General features: G+C 45.4%; 1 protein-coding gene across 1 annotated transcript in view; it reads right to left on the reverse strand.

Moving 5' to 3' along the window:
* Positions 1–20,727, reverse strand: part of TCERG1 (transcription elongation regulator 1) — an 800,085-nt gene that overhangs the window by 363,498 nt on the left and 415,860 nt on the right. The window contains exon 11 of the mRNA XM_078653039.1: positions 6,107–6,173. Within this exon, the coding sequence (XP_078509165.1) occupies positions 6,107–6,173 (67 nt within the window). The remainder of the gene's footprint in view (positions 1–6,106; positions 6,174–20,727) is intronic.

Consider the following 20,727-nt stretch of genomic DNA (forward strand, 5'->3'; position numbering starts at 1 on the left):
GCAGGCAGTGGCATCTCCCAGGTATGGGGTAAGCCAGGGTTGGATATCAAAGGCGGCAGAGCCTCTAGCCTTGGTATGTAGGTTCACTAGCTATCCGACTGGACTAGGTGCAACCATCTCCTGCCAGAACCAGCATTGTTTCTGACCTCTGAGAACACTGGCTCTCACCTCTAGGGTGGTCAGAAACTAGCCTGTTGTGGCAGGCCAGAAGATACCAGTCAGCCAGCCGACTAAGAGGATGGTAGGTTTCAGGGGGCACATGTAATACATATCTTAATCAATAAATCCACTACTGGCATCATTATAGATTTAGTAGGACAATGTGTTGGATTCCAAACACCAAAGGTTTTAGTGAAGCCATCATATCATCTAGCTGGGGAACTCATAATGACCAGTGCCCCGTACATACACTTAGGATGGCTTCCCTGTCCACCATCTAGCAACTGAACTAGACACCACGAGGAAATATCTGCTCGTGCAGGTATGTCCTCACATGTAATATAAAGAAGCCTGCCTTAGGGCTGTAATGCCTGCTGTAGGGGTGACTTACAGATATTGCACGCATTTCCTGTGGGCATGGCACACAGGATGGGTCTCATGTTGTGTTTTCACATTTGTTTGCACCATCACATGGAGACCGCAATGGCAGTCTGCATAAGTATGTGGTGGGTCCCTTAGGGTGGCACCATCCATGCTGAAGCCTTAGGGACCCTCTGTAGTACCCATTCCCTAGGTACCAGAGGTACCATTTACTAGGGACTTAGAGGTGTTAAAGGTCTTGTCAACTGAGGAACAATTGAGCAGTTACCTTGTTTTATGGAAAGAGAACTGGTACTGGGGCCCTGGTCTGCAGGAACCCAGTGCACTTCAGTCAAAATTGCATCAAATACCAGGCAAAAGGTGGGGGTGACCATGTCAAAGAAGGGGCATTTTCCAACACCCAGTACTAAAATTCAAATTCCACTGTATAGTAGGAAGTGTGCCCGAGGGGAAGAGTCCTTATCCTCTAGCATAAAACATTTGATTACAGGAATGGCAATTAAATCTTGTGAGGCCTCCCTTTGAATAAGCTGCAATCAAGGATGTATGCCTTTAATGACACACAAGACAAACTGCAATCCACTACGTGTGCCATTTGACATGCTGAGCTGAAAACTTTCATGGGGCACAACACTAGCTTTCTCTCCCATTTAATAGCATAGCACATCCTTGTGGATGGTCTACTTCCCTCCATAATGATATTGAGCATTTTCTCAGGCATCTGTAGATGACGGAGTTCTTCTGTTACAGCAGCCAGGTCATAAGTTGTAGCTTGTTCGGATAAAAACCATGCCCCCCTGCATTGACAAGGTGTTCTTGTGTAATGGCATTTTCATGTATGTGTCCCATGCTATCTGTACTAGGCGAGGGAATCATGCTTGACGTGGCCACCAGAATGCCACTGGGATTACATGCCATGCTGGATGTTCTGAACTTCTCTAACGCATGTGGAATCAAGGGTCATGTTTGGTACCAAGAAGTACACTGAGTAGACTACAGTGTTTCTTTGATGCGTAGGCAATGACTTGGTAGCCTGCTTTTGTAAAAGTTCCTGAATCACCTGTAGGTTCATCTGCCCTTGAACATTTTTGTGTCTATTGTTTTGGGGATACTGTAGTAGGTGTCTGTATGAGTTCTATGCAACAAGTGTCTTGCAACATTTAGCACCAATTTGCCTGATGTGATGGCCTTCCAGATGCTTAGGAAGGCCTTTATCCTCCTCCCTACAAGTGTTGTATCTGAGTGGGTGGGGGCAGATGGAACTGTGCTCTATCACTTTAGGATTTGTCAGGACTTCCCCTAGGGATGCTGCCTCCACCTTCGCCCCTCCCACAAAAAACATCTTGAAATCATGCAAGTGAGCAACAGACAAGTTACTTACATTTTGTAACGTTCTTTCTTGAGGACACTATCTGATCGCAGATTTCTCACCTTTTCAATGTAACCTAGACGTCGGACTGAAACCAGAAACGTTTGAGCAGTACTTCTGCTCCAGAAAGGACGTGTGCAGCCTATTTAGGTGTCACTTGTTTGAGATTATCAACAATCTCCAGCCCAAAAAGCAAATTGGCCTTGTTCAGCATACAGATTCCTTAATTTGGGATCTTATCAATGAATACTCTATTCACAGAATAGGAAGGATTGGAGTGTCTTTAAGGAATCTGCAGTAAGAGGCTCTACCAAAAAGAGCCTAACCAAAGGTAATTAACTTGTTCTTCTGATAGGGACTTCAAACTGCATATTCCTCACTGTTTGACCATTTGAATAGATACCAGAGCAGTACCTATTAGCAGGTGGGTTCGAGAACTGGCTCAAACCAAGAAGTCATGTAGGGCCAAGCAGGCGAAATGCTGCACTCGGCATAACAGGCTGTTCAGCCAGTAGTGCTTTTTGAAAGTATGGAGCGACGCTCATGTAGCTTCCACGTAGATATACAGGACAGGAACTCTGCGTGCCAACGCAGTGGTAGTAGCTTCATCCGGAATGGGCTTGTAGACCTTCTGGAGACTGTTTTTGGCCAATGTGTAGCAGACCTTGAAGCAGAGTACAATCCAACAGAAGATCCTTTTCTGCACTGCCTTGGCTTTTTCCACAGCAGTGAACCCAGCAAAAGCCTGGTGTCCTTTAGTATGATCAATGTAAAAGCTCAGCACTCTTTTGGGGTCCAAGTGATGAAGTCTCTCCTCATCCTTAGAGGGGTGAGGCATATTATAGAACACCAGCAGGGTGATGTGATGGATTAACTTAGCATCACAATTTTTGAAAGGAGGGTGGTGTACACAGAGAGCCTAAAGCTCACTTACTCATCACGCAGCAGTGATGACGACAAGGATAGCGCTTTGAGAATAAGCAACAGCAGTGAAGCGGATCAAAGAGTAAGCATCAAATATGTGAGGACAAAGTTAAGGTCCCACAGCGGCATTGCAAAATGAGAAGGAAGAAACAAGCGTTCAAGGCCGTCAAAAACTGCATCACAACTAGTGACTTCAATGAGGGCTGGTCCATCAACCATAAGAACCACAAAAGAGGCAAAAGGTAACCCTTAACTGTGCCCTAAGCAAAGCCTTCAAGGGCAAGACACCAAACAAACAGAACGTCAGCTAACTTGGCCTTGAGGGGGTCAATCTGACGTGCACAGCACCAACCCACAAATTTGTCTCGGCAGGTCGGAGGTGTTCAGCTGTCACTATACAATCTCCTAATATGAAGGAGGAGTTTGGGAAGACTCTGGTGCAGAACACTACCCTCTTTTTGAGACAGCAGGTCCTTCCGGAGGGACAGCTTGATCGGAGGACAAATGCCCAGGAGTTCTGGATACCATACTCTCAGTGCCAAAACTTGGGCCATCAGGATCACTTGGCCCAGTCGTTACTGATCTTCTTCAGAACTCTGGGCAGGAGTGTTATCACTGAGGAGGCATAGGAGTCTAGAAATCTAATCTAGGCAGAAAGTGTCCCCTGACGAGAGGCGCCTTGGAAGGTCCAACCTGCAGAACTGCGGACATTGCCTTTTCTCAACATGGTGAAAATATTGAGACTAGGTCTTCCTCATTTGCGGAATGGACCTTGCGCCACACCTGGGTGTCACTCCCATTCATGATCCACTGGTCGTTGAAGGTTGAACTTGTCAGCCATTCCCAGAGGCCTAGCACCTCCTGGCAAACGGTCCCACACTACCCTGTTTCTTGCAATACCACAGGGCAGTGGTGTTGTCTGCAAGCACATGCACTAGTCTGATGAAAGAATGGCTTTTAACACCAAGCGCATGATCCTCAGTTCCAGGAAGTTGATATGGAGCTGAGTGTTTGCCAGAGGCCTCGGATATCCACCTCTCCTAGATGTTACCCGTTCCCCCAACCCAGAAGCGATGCATCGGTCTACTGTCAACTCTGGGTGGAGTAGGGACAGAGATTGGCTGCTGACCCAATCATGGTCCTGTAATCACCAATACAGATCTATCGTATTCTCCTCCGAGATCCAGGAGTGGTCAGATATGTCCTCTTGATATGTGACCCACAGACTTCAAATCCCACTGCAGAGCCAGCATATGCCACCTGATGTGCATGACCAGCAGGATGCCATCAGTCCCAGTAGCCAGAGAGTCAACCTCACTGAAATCCAGGACAAAGAACAGGATCATTACCTGAATGCCCTGGATTCTCATTTCCACAAGGAAAGCATGAAATTGCAATGCGTCCAGAATGGCTTCTATGAAGGGGAGCGTCTGAGAAGGAGCCCGGTGAGACTTTGGCCCGCTGATAGTGAACCCCAAGAATGACCTGAGGTTTGTCATAGTCTGGTGGTGGTTGACTGCCTAGGTGTGCTGCTACCACCGTCATTCCTTTTGTAAACACCGGAGGGGCCTGTGAGACCAAAGGAGAGTACAACACACTGCAAATTCTTCTGTACTACCACAGTGAGGTCAAAATAGTGTTACTTCTGGTATCGAGATGGAGTCAGCTCCATCTATTGACATTGTAAGAAAAATGTCCAGATCTAGTTTTGCACCTGGGATCTTCAACAGGTGAGGAATCTGCCGGTACAATATCAAGCAGAAATAATGTTATTTTGGCAAGTTCAAGAAAAATAGAACTAAGCAGAAATATTGTAGTCAATAATTTTGTTTAGACATCTTTAGAGAGCCATTGCAATCTAGTTTTCAGTTTACAAAATGCCATTTGAACTGCTGTATGAAACAGTTTTGTGACTTATTTGGAACAACACGTAGTATATTTCAGTTTAATTTCAGTATACATGGAAGTTTCCTACATTCAAAATGGCGTGCAAGAAAAGCACACAGGGTTCTCCTTAAATAAACATCGGACAAGTTTGTGATGTAATAACCTGTGCACTTTGGTCATGGACAGCACAGTCTGGGACATTACTTTACACTGTCAAATTCAGACCGCCAGAAATGTCAGTAATTTGCTGTTAATCAACAGAAAGTGTAAACATTAATATTAAAAGCATAACTAGAAAAGAGAGCAAAATTGCAGCAACAGACAAACACTTTAAAATGGAACACTACAGACTGACTTAGCATAAACTGGACTTTTAAAGAAGTGCACCTATTGCATTGGATTGTTATACTAGTATACCTGTAGGAGGCAATTTTTTCTGCATGTGACTTTGAGATTGGTTCCGCTTTAACAGGAAAGAAAAAAATTATATTTGGTGGACAAGGACTTCTGTATGCATCACTAATCAGCCTTTAAATGAATTTGATGTGTGCAATACATCTCAAACTGGCCATTTTGGTTTCACAAAAAACACTGAAGAAGCCACAGTTGTGCAAGTGCCTTGGATTTACAGTTAAACGGCAACATTTAATAACTGCTGTTAAAGCAAGTTTACATTTACAGTCAGAACAGCGAATGAGAAGAGTACCACAAATGTGGGTTGACTACACTGGATGCCATGCCCCTTCTGAAAAATGAGTGGGCACCAAAGAGTTAAAACAGACTAAGACAGTAGAAAGCCATCAACGAGAAAGCTGGTACAGACTGGGGGAAAAATGGTCGATGGAAGTATGCAAAAGAAATTTAAGTAAACTGAAGAGAAAAGGAAGAAATTATGTCAATTGAGTAGGTCAATCAGGCACTGAATTTCGAAACATTCCAGCTCATTTGTGAAGAGGAATCATGAACTGAATTGCATTGTTAAATCACTTAAGTTCCTATTCAAACGAACTCCATTTACAGTTTTGCACCATAGATTTAAGTAAAAAATTAAATAAAATACATAATAGCTCTAAAAGTGCGCTATCAGTGCGCTGACTTTTTCAAAATATGACTCATCACTTATCCTGCTGACTGAAGACAACATTACTAAGACAATGACACCTTTGAAATTCAAAGACAACAGTGCAGCTTAGCTTAATCATGAATAACATTTAACAGGTTGCATACATCAACGTTGTCAAAATACATAATGCAGCCTACTCTAACATGAGGCTTTAGAGCACAACATAAAACATTTTAGTATGAATTTAGAGACAAATATTTTCAAACACATAATTAAGTTCCCAAAACACAATCCCCACTCAAAGTAATTTACAACCCACTTACTTCCGTTTCTTAGCTTTAATGGGCTCATCATCATTCATCTCTTCGGCAGATTCTTGCTCTTCTTTAACTATTAAAATAATTTTAATTGTCAATCTTGCTCATATTATAAGTTAAGGTTAAACACTTGCAATTCAAGAACATTAATGTAATAAGACGTATTGGCAACCAGTGAATCGTTATGTTCAGCAAAAAGTACATTTCAGACTCAATGAAAAAGCAGGATTAATAATGCATCTGTTAGATTTCAGCTGCAGTGCCAAAATGGTACTGTAGTGAAAACGTCATTCCTTCGAGTATCTTAAACAGTTCTACAATCCAGTACCAAAACTTCAGTTCTACTTAAAATAATAATACCTATCTATCTGAGCCAAACATGCCTTCAACTATCAAGGACAACGAGTAGAAATCAATATTTAACTGTCTAAATCGTATTACTATAGATAACTGTGCTAACTTCTAAATCCCTATCAATTTACATCCACAGACACAAATTTTAAATTTAACTTTGTACCAAAGCAAGAACTATAAGGTTTAATGGCACTGAACGTGAAAAATCATGAAACCTATATTAAGAAAGATCTGTTCTACCAAAACAGGCATGAAATGTGCTTTCAGTTCAAATATTATGGTGCTGTCAAATGGTACACGGAGTTACAGATGGACTAAGGAGGCACAGTAAAGCCCCCGAGCTTTCCAACTTAAATAAACCGTTAATATTAAAGAATTTGTAGATTGAATTCTACTGATGGATTAATGTTCCTGGCCATACAACGCATAAAATGAAATACCTTAAAAATGTTTTCTTTACAGTGGGGTCCCTTCTTGCAGGTTTGGGTTTGACAGTTAGTGGTTCCTGCGAAACCCTGTTAATTTACGCACAACGTCATGAAGAATTTTGAAGACAAACATTGCCAGACTTCAGTGTGTTGTGGGACAAAGCTCCTGGTGTTAGGGTCAGGGCAAAGAGGGATCCGAATTAGCACCCAAAGAGCACCCGTAGCGGCGCAGGTGTGGCTGGGTGAACGGTGCTGTTTTGCTTCGGATGCACACTGTTGTCTTCAATGGGGATTCTCCGGTTGCAACAAAGACTGCAGGCTCGGGACAAAGATCTCCTGAAGATGACCACCAGTTGGAGAGGTAAGTTGGGATGCTGGAACACCCTCGGCTGGGCCTCCCAAGGCAGCGGGTCATCAGATGCAGGGGTGTTTTTGGGGTCGGGTTTTCTTACCAGCTCAGGTGGCGGTTGGGGGGATCCTTAAAAAAAGGGGCTGCAGGTGTGGATTGGAGATTTGAGGGAGGTCAGCGATTACCAGTTCTTAGACCGCCAGGGAGACCGCCTCGTGGTGTTGGGCCACTCGAACTCTGGCTGTTGGTGTTGGGTGCAGACTCGTGGATTTGGCCGGAGCCAGAGCCTGTGGGTGAGCAAATCCGGTGCTCATGGGAGACTAAGTCTTGATTTTGGAAGGCAGGGCAGGTCCTTCAGGTTCTTGAAGGCTGCACGACACCAGGATTTCGCTGAAGCAGGCTTGAGGTGCGGACAGACCGGTAGGACTGGGGCCAAGTCTGTGCACGTCCTCCTCTTCTTAGTTCAGCACAGCTTCTTAGGTCAGCACAGCTTCTTAGGTCCTCCTTTTCTTCTGGTCGGTTCTTGACTGAGGAGAAAAGGTTCGGGGTTGCCTCGAAATGCTAGATTTAGGGGTGTTACAGGTAAGTAAGGGTCCGGACCAATGGGTCCCTTCCTTGGGATGGGTACACCCGCTATTATGACACCCTCCAGTGGGAGGAGGCATATGACTATCTCTGGCTGGCTGGGTCCCCCCAGCTGCAAGATGGCTGGGACTGAGAGTTGTGCTTCACCTCTCCTCCCCCACCTGAGGAGTGAGGTTGGCAAAGGTGGGCATACCTCCCTTTCCTCACTTGGTTTTCCCGCTGATTCTCCCACCCAAAGTGGGGGGGTCAGTACCAGTGGGGGACAGTTGCTGAAAGCAGCAAATGGCTGGGGTAGCTCACAAAGTCAGCAAGCCTTTTAAGCTTCCCCTTCATGGATCCTGCCCATCCTGGTGCAGGAGGCTTGGCACCTCATCCCAGGATGTGCATTGTTTCAGACCCCTGAGAGCAGCAGGCTCTTGACCCAGGGGTCCATAAACATGTCTGGTGCTGGCAGCTGGCGAGCAGCCACTCAGCCAGGACACTAGAGTTAGTTTGTTTTTTCAGGGGGGCTTCTCCAAGATGCTCTCCGAGTGAATTTTCTCATTAAATCCCACACCGGCATCAGTGTGGGTTTAATGTGCTGAGAAGTTTGACACAAAACGTCCCAGTTTTCAGTAAAGCCACCATGGTGCTCTGGAGTTCATAATGACAAACTCCCAGCACCATATACTCTTAATGGCATTAGTGCACTTACAAGGTCTCAGAATTGGCTTAAATACTGTAGGGGTACAGGGCTCATGCACCTGTACCCTCACCACTTGTATAGTGCACCCAGCTAGTGCTGACCTATGCCAGGGCAGTAGGTTGTAGGCGTGGCACACAGGGATGTGAGCCATGTCGACTCTTCACTTTATTCTGCACCTCAACACGCAGTCTGCAATGGCACTGTGTGTGTGTGTAAAGGTACAGAGCCTCTAAGGGTGGTACAATAAGTGCTGCAGCCCTTAGAGTCCTTCCCTGGTCACAGTGCCCTTGGTACCTATGGTACCATTTTCAAGGCTGACTGACGTGGCCAAAGAGTGCCAATCGTGTTTTGTCTTAATGCAGCTTAGACAAAACATCGGTCCTGGGTACCTGGTTGGCAGGACCCCAGGGCACACTCAAAGTACATCAGCAGTTGGGCAAAAAGTGGGGGCAACCATGCAAAAAGAGGGCACTTTCTTACACCTTGGAATAGAGTACACATCTATGCCTGCCTCCACTATCCTTGACCTCATAACAAACTCTACGTTTCTCTCTTTAATGGCCTTAGGGTGCCTGCTCTGAAACGACTCAGGATTCGGAGTCGTAATCACAACCCAGGCAAATGGCATGGAGGTCGGTTATGGACATTTTCCATCACAAATTAGACTGGGTTTAAACCCTGACCTTTAGTATCATTGTATCTTAACTAGTTGCAATTTGTGGAGAATCCAGATAGGCCCAGAAAAAAGGGAACCTCTGATGTTTTTAGAAAAGAATGGACACTGGTGTTCTTTCAAAATTACTATGCTTTGCCCTTAAAAAGGTTATTTCTCAACAGGTTGGAACAATGTTTTTCAAGAGTCTTACTGGAACAAGTTTGATAGCCATTGGTTACTCCGAGACTCCAGGTCTGAATCGAGAGGACTGTTTTTTACCTCTATTGTACTGGCGGTCGACCTACTACCACATGTTTGGCAATTAGCTGTCAAGGTAGCAGATCAAGAAGCTCAAAGATTACTCAGGGGGCAGGTGTGGGTTAGATACTCTGAACTCAGCAGCTCTTGAAATAATTCCAAGTTATAGTGCTTTAACTTAGTAAAGCATGCAAAATATACTGCACAACTCATTACATTAATACCTGCGGCAATGGCAATACCATAGGAAAGATCAGGTGCAAGTGTAATACACAATTCGGTTTTGGCCATTTCCTTGACACCAATTGTCAGTCCATAAGCTTTATGTGCCAGCATGTTCTATACTAATGGGGGCATGATCAGATTTGCATCTGAAAAAGGCAGAGTTAATACTGCTGAAGTCATCAGAAGGACTACTTACCTAATAACACAGTGCTGGGGAATCAGTGAGTGGAATGCTGCTCTTCTGCAGCCTCCCAATCAACTCCCTCATTGGCTTGGCCCCATTTAATTTCATCCGCTACTGCAGGTCAACGCTGAGCCAAGTAAAGCCGCAGATCCACAGGGTGCCATCAGAGGCAAACACAAACCACCAACGGCCGAAATAAGAGGATCCCAATCCCATATGTGCCGAGTAATGGGGGTGTGCCACCATCCAATAAATCAGTTTGAAGAAGGACTAAAACCCAAATCCTATGCTCTAGGATCCCCTGGGTCACAATAGTGAACGGATCTAAAAATGCACGCCAGCACACACAATGCAGCACCACTCACAGTTCTTTCAGTCATAGTAAAACCTTAGGTTGTGGTTTTCGATCGATCATGCACTTGGGCTAGTTTTGTAGGGGGAAGGAGAGGTCACTGTCACAGGTGGGCCAGGGAGTGGCAGTGTGCTTTACTTGATTAATGATCAAGGTCAGTTAAATCCCACCAAGCTCTCCTGTGCAATGGAGGAGGAACCATATGCTCTTAAGAGGCAGCTCGTGGGACAGGTGCTCCAGCTGTCCAGGGCTCACTAGAGATCTTTGCAGCACAGTTCCAAGTGCCTCACAATGCAATGATCCATGGCACTTTTTTGTGCTGTCTCTCTCCTCCACAAAGCAACCACGTTTGGTTTCTATTAAGCGAAGACTCTTACTACAGGTATACTTCCAGCAACAAGACAGGCTCCCCAGACAAGGCAGATTCTCATCACCTCCAGCATAAAGTTGAAGACTTCTCAGGTGACGTCCCTTAACCTGCCTGGCAATCTGGCTGTCGATGACACCAACCGTGAATCTCAGAAGATCCTTCAACACCCAGAAAAGTGCTCCCAACACTAGTTAACAAGAATCCCCAGAACACAGTTCATTCACCCTCTCATAACATATTTGCAGACAGTATGCGAATTCCACTGGCACAGATATGTGAATGACTTGAGGCTATTCTGCCACTTTGTGCGTCAATATCTGGGCATGCCAGCCATAGTTTTGGTCTTCAAGCAAGAGGAGAAATAAGGGGAGGAGCTGGGAAACTTGCTCAGAGAGACCCTAAACATAGGCAGGGAAAGAAGACTTCACACCTTACAATTGTTAGCCTTTTGAGAGAAACAGAGTCAAAGACCATCTCCCGTCCTCCAGTACGATCAAACTATTACTCTGATGGGGTGACAGCAAAAGGGCAGAGAAGGGCAGGACCTGACAAAAGGCTATTCCTGCACTTTCCAAATAGTCTGCCATCATCCCACATGCTCTAGTCTTGCTACTGCCCCAAGATTGTTATGTCTGCAATGGACACAATCAGTCTGGCAGGCTAACTTTAACCACCATTTTGTAAACCTTGCTTGCAGTACAGATATGAAGTAAATCACACTGACGACAACCTCTCTTTCTCTCGGTATCTCTCCTCATCCTAGCTGTGAGCACTGAAGGCAGCAAAGGACCAGATTGAGGAACTCTGGATGGACCATTTTAAAAGCCAGTAGCCGAACTGCTTCAAGAAGTAAACAGATAAAAAGGCCTGTTGTGCCACCTTAAATTAAGATGCTATTACTACAGTCAGTCTTAAAGCAATCCCTCGGAGCAAACAGTCATACTCACTATGGAGGGCACACATGGCATGCCCCATTGAATTGAACATAGCCTTGCTCCGGGTCCCAAACCATGCCTCACTGGTCCACAGCATGCACGATTGTCATGTGCACTGAGGCCAAAAGGACAAAAGGGCCAAAATACCAGATACTTAATGAAATCGTGGTGCGCCCTCGAAAAGTCAAGCGAGTGTGACATTTGTGTCTAGCAAAACCTTAAAACTCGCTTTAACCTCAAAGCTGTGAGGTTGTGTGGTTTTTTTTTTGCTGAAAATTGTTCAGTAAACATTGGTCTGTATCATGGAAAAGCTGACATATGGTTGACCAGAGGAAACTTTCAAGTCTTCTGATTATTCTTAAAGTTCTTGGGGTTATCAGTTTAAAGGGATCATGTGTTCTATTGCAGTCATAACCATGGGCAAATCCAAGAGAAGGGACACACTCATCATGACTGTCTTTAGTTCCGCTCTCAAGCTTCTGAAAAGCTACTAACAGGGCCGGCTTTAGCGCTGGTGGCGCCAAGTGCGACTAGGTTTGTTGGCGCCACCCAATGACCTCGTCTCCATGAATTCCCTCACTACCAACCTTTAACAGTGACTCTCAAGTCTAAATAACCTCTATCTCTCACATGCTTTTCTTTTGTTTTCTAGCACAACTCATACCAGTGTAGGGTGTCAGAACACTTTACATCACACACACGTTACACAAAGACAATGAATCACACGTGTGTAAATCAGTGTATAGGAAATGTTAAATAAGATAGAGGACTCCAAGGTACAGGAGTCAGATGCCATCCATACAGTTAGGCAGTATAGATTAGGAGTGCTTGATCTGGAAAAGCACAATCTCAGAATTTAAAAGTACCACTACGGTTGGAGGTTGTCTTTAATAATAAGAATTCATTTATACTCAAATGAACCTTTTTTGCAACATTAGGATAAAAGACTGGGGCAAAAACAATAACGCTCTAACATACTATTCAGATTCCATGCAGCTCTTTGATGGCAGTTAATAGCTCACTGTGCTATATTAGGATTTTGATGTATAAATTACAAGTAAGAAGAGGATCTCTGACAAAAGCAGTAACCCACTGAACTATTTACATTATATGAACTTCTGTGATCCACATGGAACACGTGCTTTGCAGCAGGCATATTAACCCACAGCGCTACTTTAGGAGTCATAACCGCCACTATAAAAAACTCTATTCCCTCTCAGCAGGTCCATTAATCACTAGAGTTATCTTGACATTGTTACTGTTGCTTGAAAACTGCTGGAGGCAAGGAAGGCTGAAGAGGACTTTTAAATCAATTATATATTTGACAACAGCGCCCTCAGAAGTCAGCGTGAAGTGGTATGGATTGCACTGCCCTAGAGCCACCCTGGCTACTAATGACTGAAAAGTTAACTACTAAAAAGAAATAGTAAAGACAATATGCAGTAAGAACAGAACACCCAACAAGTTCACAGGTTAGAGGAAAAAACAGTCTGGAAGGATATGGAAGGGGCGGGGAGAGGAGCAGGTGTGTTCAAACATTTCCTTTAAAGGAAAAAACATGAATGAAAAATGTCCTGGGGTTGAGGTGCTGACTTTCTCTACTTCAATCCTTAATACCAGGGAACTAGACCTTAACTGAAAAATCACAAACTGTTTTAAATCATTATCTAAAAGAGGGTAATTATTGTAACAAATGTGTGACTTCACAGTAGAATAAATGCTGGAGAGCACGGACATCTGAAAGTTACAGATTCCCTCTAAAGCTCATTATGTTTGTTTTCGGGACATTTACTCTTTGGTCCTTTTAGGATAAAAATCAGACAAGACCAGTCTTAAAGAGATATCCTCACATCTTTTGGGGATAATGGCTAGAGAAAGAAAACTGAAATGTTCAGGTAGAAAGTTGGCTCTCTATATAGTGTATCAAAACGAGGTACACTGTTCACAGTCCAGGCAACCTTTATTGTTACCGAGGTAATAAATGAGAACACAAAATGATCTCTTTTGTGGTAGTGTGGGCGAGCAGCTTAGGCTTATCAGAGGGTAGTGCTATGCATGTGTTGGAATAACAGAGGAAATAAATGAGACTATCAAGAATAAATCGGAAATCAATTAAAAAAAATTTATGAAAATTCTCATACCAAAAACTTGGTATGCAGGCAAGTATTTTTTTAAAATATCGACTTTCACTGGTAAGTAATATCTTCACTTAAATAAATCTTTAAGCCTAATGCTTTCCAAAGGGAGAAAAAGACGTATACGGTATATAGGCACTTGCAGTAGGCGTAGGGGGATCCCATTCAGGGCTCAAGATGGTAGGGGGTAAGGTACAAAGTACCACCAGAAGTTAGAGTTTACAGACCTGGTGTTTCGGGATGCAGAGGTGCTGGTCGGGTTGGTAGCCTTACGTGCTACACCGGGAGGGGGGACGGACCTACAGACAGGCTGCAGAGGGGTACTTGAGGACAAGTCTGGGTGCTCCCAATGAGGGGGACTTGATTTAGAAGGGTCCTGAAAGCAAATCAGCACATCCGGTTCTCGAGAACCAAGGCGGTGGCGCTTGGGTGCAGAGGGGGTAGGTTGAATGGGCTAGTGCATAATAGGACTGATTAATGTAAGATCCCTTGCTAAACATCACCTGGAGACGTACTTACAACTAGACGATTATAACCTGAATGTTCTATTTCACACAGAAAACTGGACGCGGGCAGACAGAGAAGTTGAGCTAGGTTTAGCCTGCCCTCCAGGTTATAAAATTTGTCACAAACCCAGGCTGGATGGGAGAGGTGGAGGGGTGGGATTTATCTATAAAGATACCTGGAACCTTACCCCAATTTGAGTAGAGGACGTTCAGGGAATTGAATTACTTGCGTTTTCACTGAAGGATCCTGGTGGTGCTTTATTTTCTGGTTTACTCTGTTACAGACCACCAGGTGGAGCTGCCCACTGTTATGAAGAAATGATTGATGTAATCAACAATCTGTCGCATTCTCATTCCAAACTACTGATCCTTGGAGATTTTAATCTCTGGGAGAATGGAATCTTGATACAGCTTTTAAAAAACTTGGTCAAGCATGTGAGAATACCAACCTTCAGCAGTTGGTGTTGTGTCCCATTCATCAGGGAGGCCATGTGCTGGATCTTGTTTTTTCAAGTGAAAGGGATGTAGCTGTTAAGGAGATACTTCCATTAAGTTGGACAGACCACTTTTTGGTACTTTTTTCCCTAAGGATGGCTAATCTCCAAAAACAAGTTTCTCTTCCGACTATTATACGAACTAGTAGGGAATGGTCTAAAATGCTAAAATCAGATGAACTCCCTCGACTTGTTGATAATGATATTTTCGATATCCATGAATCAGTGGAGAAGAACTATCTGAATTTGTGTCATCAAATCACTAATTCCTTAGATCAGCTAGCCCCATTAAGGAAAGCCAAAAGCTTTAAAAAGCCGTCTGCTCCTTGGTACAATGAAGAGATGTGGCTGTTGAAGGCCAGCTGCAAACAAGCAGAAAGAAAATGGAGGAGGAACTATTTGGAGACAGATAAAATAGTCCTAAAAAATCTACTACATATTTATAAAGAGATGATAGGCAAAGCTAAGACTAAATATCTTGAGAACATCATTTTACTCTCATCAATAAGACTCAAACCTTATTCAGCCTAGTAAGAGACATGTCCAACCCGGACTGTGCAAAATCTAAAATTCCAGCATCACAAGAACTGTGCGATGACCTAGCAGTCTTTTTTTGATGAAAAAAATCAACAATATTTTAATGGGGCTAAAATCTCCTACGGATGATATGCACCGGTTCACTTTTAACACTTCTACAATAACCTGTAGCACAACTTGCAATACAATTTTCAGGGAACATATGGTACTTATGGATCAATTCCAGGTCCCCCCCACAAGAGGAATTTATTGCTATCGCAGCTGGGATCTCCTCAGGCTCCCCCCTGGATCCACTTCCACATAAGTTTTGGGAATTGTTCGGTGCAAGCTTTTTCTGCATCTCTATCAAATTTGCGGTCAGTCCCTAACTAATGGCATAGTGCCGGATTGTTGGAAAAAGGACGTTGTCTCCCCATTATTAAAGAAGGATACACTGGATACCCAGTGCCCCGCTAATTACAGACCCATCTCCCTGCTACCGTACCCGATCAAGATCTTGGAGGGGCTAGTGAGTAAATCTCTTTGCAGAGGATAATGATCTGCTGGACGAAGTCCAATTTGGGTTTCACCCTGGACATGGCACCGAGAATGCCTTGGTGGCAGTGTTGAATGACCTGAGAATGCGGGCTGACAGTGGTCAGGTAGCCATTTTAGTGCTACTTGACATGTCTGCCGCATTCGATACGGTTAATCATCAGACTTTGATTAAGAGATTGGAGGAGATGGGTGTTGTAGGAAGGGCTTGGGACTGACTGCAGTCCTCTCTTTCAAACAGGCAGCAGGCAGTGGCATTGTCACCATTTACATGTCAGAATAGAGAAGTTAAACATGGGGTCCCACAAGGCTCGGTTATCAGCCCAATTCTTTTTAATCTACCTTCGCCCACTTATCGTTCTGATAAAATCCTTTGGCATTGATGTCATAAATTATGCAGACGACACTCTGCTAGTCTTCTCCTTTGAGGGCAATAAAGCAGTGCCTCTGGAGAAATTCCACAGCTGTATGCGTAAAACAGGGGAATGGCTGAGAGAGAACTCACTACAATTAAATGGGGATAAGACAGAAGTTCTCTGCTGTGCTGCAGGTAAAGTTCCTCGACCTCTCTCAGCAGACTTCTGGCCAGTCTCTGCTAACAATCCTCCATTACCCGTTAAGACAGTGCGCAACCTAGGGGTGTTAATAGACAGTAATTTACAAATGGATTCTCAAGTAAACAAAACAGCTGTCTATCTCTGCTTCGAGCTCTTCGGAAAATACGCCAGTTTTTACCTACTTCAGCCAGACCTCAAGTGGTGCGGAATATCGTACTTAGCAGAGTGGACTATTGCAATGCACTTCTTCTGGGTGCCCCAGCTTCCCTGATAAAAAAATTGCAAAGAGTACAGATTATGGCGGCTAAGCTTGCATTAAGTCGACCACGCAGAGCCTCTGCTTCACTTGCTCTAAAGGATTTACATTGGCTACCCGTTGCGCAAACAGTCCAATATAAGGCACTCTGTATTGTCAATAAGGCAGATATATAAAACAGGGCACAAGTTGTTGCAGAGGGAATTCCTATGGTATTCTCCTGTTAGATGCCTGCGCTCTTCCTCTGTCAACCAGGTTTGTGTCTCTTGTGTCAACAAAGTTCGTATGGGTGGCAGATCTTTTAGTTTTACTGCATCCAGACTCTGGAACACTTTGCCTCTGGAGCTTAGACAATTGAATACTCTGTCACGTTTCAGGAAAGAGTTGAAAACCAGACTGTTTCCCAGAGATTAGACCCTCACCTAACTCTGATTAGATACACTCAATGGCTGATGGATAATCTAAGCGCCAGGATACCCTTTGGGTGGCAGCTGCGCTATATAAGTATTCCCTACATTACATTACAGGACCTTGTGGTTGTCGGTCTCATAGGGTGAGAGTGCAAAACTCCACTCTGAAGAAGGTCTTAATGGTGCAGTTTTTTTTGTCCTCTTCTTCTGGTCCATCGGATCTGAGTTGCTGGCATCAGAGGTGCCACCTAGATACTCAATTTAGGGCATTAAGGGGAGTGTCAGGGGCTACTTACCTTATATGACTACTTCCTGTGGGAAGTGGGCATAACGCTGACTCAGTGAGCCTCATTCTACCAAAAACCAAGATGGTGGAATGCTATTTTTCGTGTTGACATCATGTAGCCCACTTTAGGGGATGAACTGGCCTAATTGTGAACAACTCCTGACTGGCTCATTTTCCCGGCTGTACTGGTGCCAAATGGGCCTCAGGGCAGAGGGTAGCATCTCCCAAGTCTGGGGGAAGCTGGGGTCGCATAGCAAAGGCAGCAGAGGCATTTGAATGCTGATTATTAGCCACCCTGCTTAGAGCAGGTGACAACACCTCCGGCCAGAGCAGGAACTGTTTCCGATCTCAGAGAGCGTGAACGCTCACCAGCAGGGGGGACAGAAACCAGTCTGTGGTTCAGGCTGGTCTACACCAGTCAGTCAGCACACTAGAGGTTGGTAGAATTCCGGGGGGGGGGGGGGGGGGGGGGGGAGGCATACAAGGTACTATCTGAGTGCATGTATTAGTAAATGCATCAATTAAATGAATGCAGGTTTATTAATACGAGATGTTATTATAATTGCTTATGTTTGATAGTCATCATGTAGCTGGGGAACTTGTAATCACCAGTGCCCAGTACATATACTCAAGATGGCTTCCCAGTTCACTGGCAAAGTCCCAGAATCGACATGAACATCACAGGGGGATATCTGCTCATGCAGATATGTTCTCACATGAAATATAAAGCATCCTGCCTGCTGTAGGGATGAGTGTTAGAACGTGTTCTCTTTTTGCATAGTTGCCCCCACTCTTTGCGAAACTGCTGATGTGCTTTGACTGAGTGTGCCCTGGGTTCCTGACAAACAGGTACTTAGGGCCTATGTTCTTACCCTAAAACTGCACTGAGACAAAACGCAATTGGCACTCTTTGGCCACAGGTCAGTCCCTTGTAAATGGTACCACAGGTACCCTCAGGGCACTGTGGCCAGGGAAGGCCTAGAAGGGCTACAGCACTTATTGTGCCACCCTTAGAGGCCCTGTACCTTAACTCCCACACACTTCCCTTGCAGGCTGCGTGTTTTGGTGCAGAACAAAGTGAAGAGTTGACATGGTGCACAACCCTGTGTGCCATGCCTACAAACCACTGGCATAGGTCAGCACCCCTCTAGCTGGGTGTACTATACCAGTGGTGCATGAGCCCTGAACCCGACAGTGTCTAAGCCAATTCTTAGACATTGTAAGTGCAGTACTGCCATTAAGAGTATATGGTGCTGGGAGTTTGTCATTACAAACTCCACAATACCATAATGGCTCTACTGAAAACTGGAAAGTTTGGTACCAAACTTCTCAGCAAATTAAACCCACATTGATGCCAATGTGGGATTTAATGAAAAATGCACTCAGAGGGCATCTTAGAGATGCCCCCTGAAAACATATCTAACACTAGTGTCCAGGCTGAGTGGCTGCTAGCCAGCTGCCCCTAGGAGACATGTTTCTGGACCCCGGGGTCGAGTCTGCTGCTCCCGGGGGTCTAAAACAATGCACATCCTGGGACGAGGTGCCAAGCCTCCTCCCCCAGAATGGACTGGGTCAACAAAGGAGAAGCTTCAAAGGCTGAGCGGCTTTGTGAGCTACCCCAGCCATTTGCTTGTTCCAGCAATTGGCTCCCACTGGTTGGGACCCCCACTTTGGTTGGGAGAATCTGTGGGAAAACCAAGTGAGGAAGGGAGGTGTGCCCACCTATGCCACCCCACCCCTCAGGTGGGGGAGGAGAGATGAAGCACAACTCTGTCCCAGTCATCTTGTAGATGGGGGGACCCCGCCAATCAGAGAGTGGCATATACCCTATTCCCAATGGAGAGTGGCATAATGAGGGTGTACCCACCCGAAGGAAGGGACCCATTGGTCCCAACCTTTACTTACCTGTAACAACCCTAAATCTAGAATTTAGGGGCAAAGCTGAACCTTACCTCCTCAGACAAGAATCGACAAGAAGAGAAGGACCTAAGAAGTCGTGCTGAACTAAGGAGTAGGAGGCCCACTGACCGGCCTGTCCCCACCTCGTACCAGCTCCAGTGAAATCACGGTGTGCCCTGCAGCCAGCAACATCAAGAACCTCGAGGACATGCCCAGCCGGAAACATCCGGAACAATGACTCGGAACAACGAGTTCCGGAGTCACGCAAGCCAAACGACTTGCCCGAACGTCGACTTAGGCTTAACCACGCATGTGCGCGGTTAAGGCTAAGTCGATTTAGTGTTCTGGATGGGCGGGGGAGAGAGGAGCAAATGACAGGACAGGTAAGAGGGGGTTTGAGGTAGTTTTTAGGAGGTGGAAATTTCAGGGTGGTTTTTAGAGGTTGGGGGGGTTCGGTCAGTTTTTAGGGGGTAAGACGGGTTCGGGGTTAGTTTATATGCTTGGGAGGTTCTGGGTAGTTTTTAGGGGGTGGTTGGGGTATGTGAGCGTTGTTGGGGGTGGGAGGAATTCAGGTTAGATTTTTGGGGGTGGGAGGGATTCAGGTTAGTTTTTACGGGGTGAGAGTTTGGGTTAGTGTTTAAGCGGTGGGAGTTCGGGGAAGTGTTATGGGGTGGAAGTTCGGGGAAGTTTTTAGGGGGTGAGGGTTCGGGTTAGTTTTTAGTGGGTGAGGGTTGGGGTTAGTTTTTAGGGTGTTGAGGGAGATCGTGGTAGTTTTTAGGGGGTTGTATTTAAGGCTCGGTGGGAGATGGAGGGTGGTTGTAACATTAGCCACGGATGGCAGTTCATCATGCATGCTTTTACCAAGAAAATAGTGGTAAAGGAATGCATGGTAAAAAATTGTGTTTAAGACACGGTCGTTGTAGAGACCGCGTTAGGGTAGTCGTCATTGAGGAACTCGTTCCAACATACAACCCCTGCCTTCCAAGCCAAATACTTTGTCTCTCGTGAGCACCGGATTTGCTCATCCACAGACTAAGGCCCCAGCCAAAACCACAAATCTGCACCACTCTGCACCAGACGGCCACAGCCCGAGTGACCCAACACCACAAGGAGGCCTGCCCGGAGATCCTGATCTGAGACCTGGTGATCTCTGACCTGCTTCGAAGCTCCAAGCGAAGTTCGCAGCCCCTTTCTGGAGGATCCCCCTGACCACGACCGGAGCTGGCATGTAAAAGCAGACGCCTAAAGACACCCCTGCACCAGACTAAATACAACCTTGGGTGGCCCAGCAGACAGTGTCCCAGCATTCTCAGGCATCCCAACTTAACTCTCCAACAGGTGGACCACTCCAGAAGATCTGCGCCCCTGAGCCTGCAGTCTTTATTGCAACCGGAAAATACCCATTGAAAACAGGGCACCCAGTGCAAAAACAGCACCCTGCACCCAGCCACAGCAGAGCCGCTGCAGGTGTACTTTGGGTGCTAACTTGGATCCCCCTTTGCCCTGAGCCTAACACCAGAAGCTTTGCTCCTACAACCTTGTGGCCTGCTCGTGAGCAGCCACAAACCAGAGGCCCCCTATCCCCCCATTGCAGTGGTTGCCAAACTTTTTTGATCCACGGCTCCCTTGACCC

This window comes from Lissotriton helveticus, chromosome 7 (genome assembly GCF_964261635.1).
Source record: "Lissotriton helveticus chromosome 7, aLisHel1.1, whole genome shotgun sequence".
NCBI lineage: Eukaryota > Metazoa > Chordata > Amphibia > Caudata > Salamandridae > Lissotriton > Lissotriton helveticus.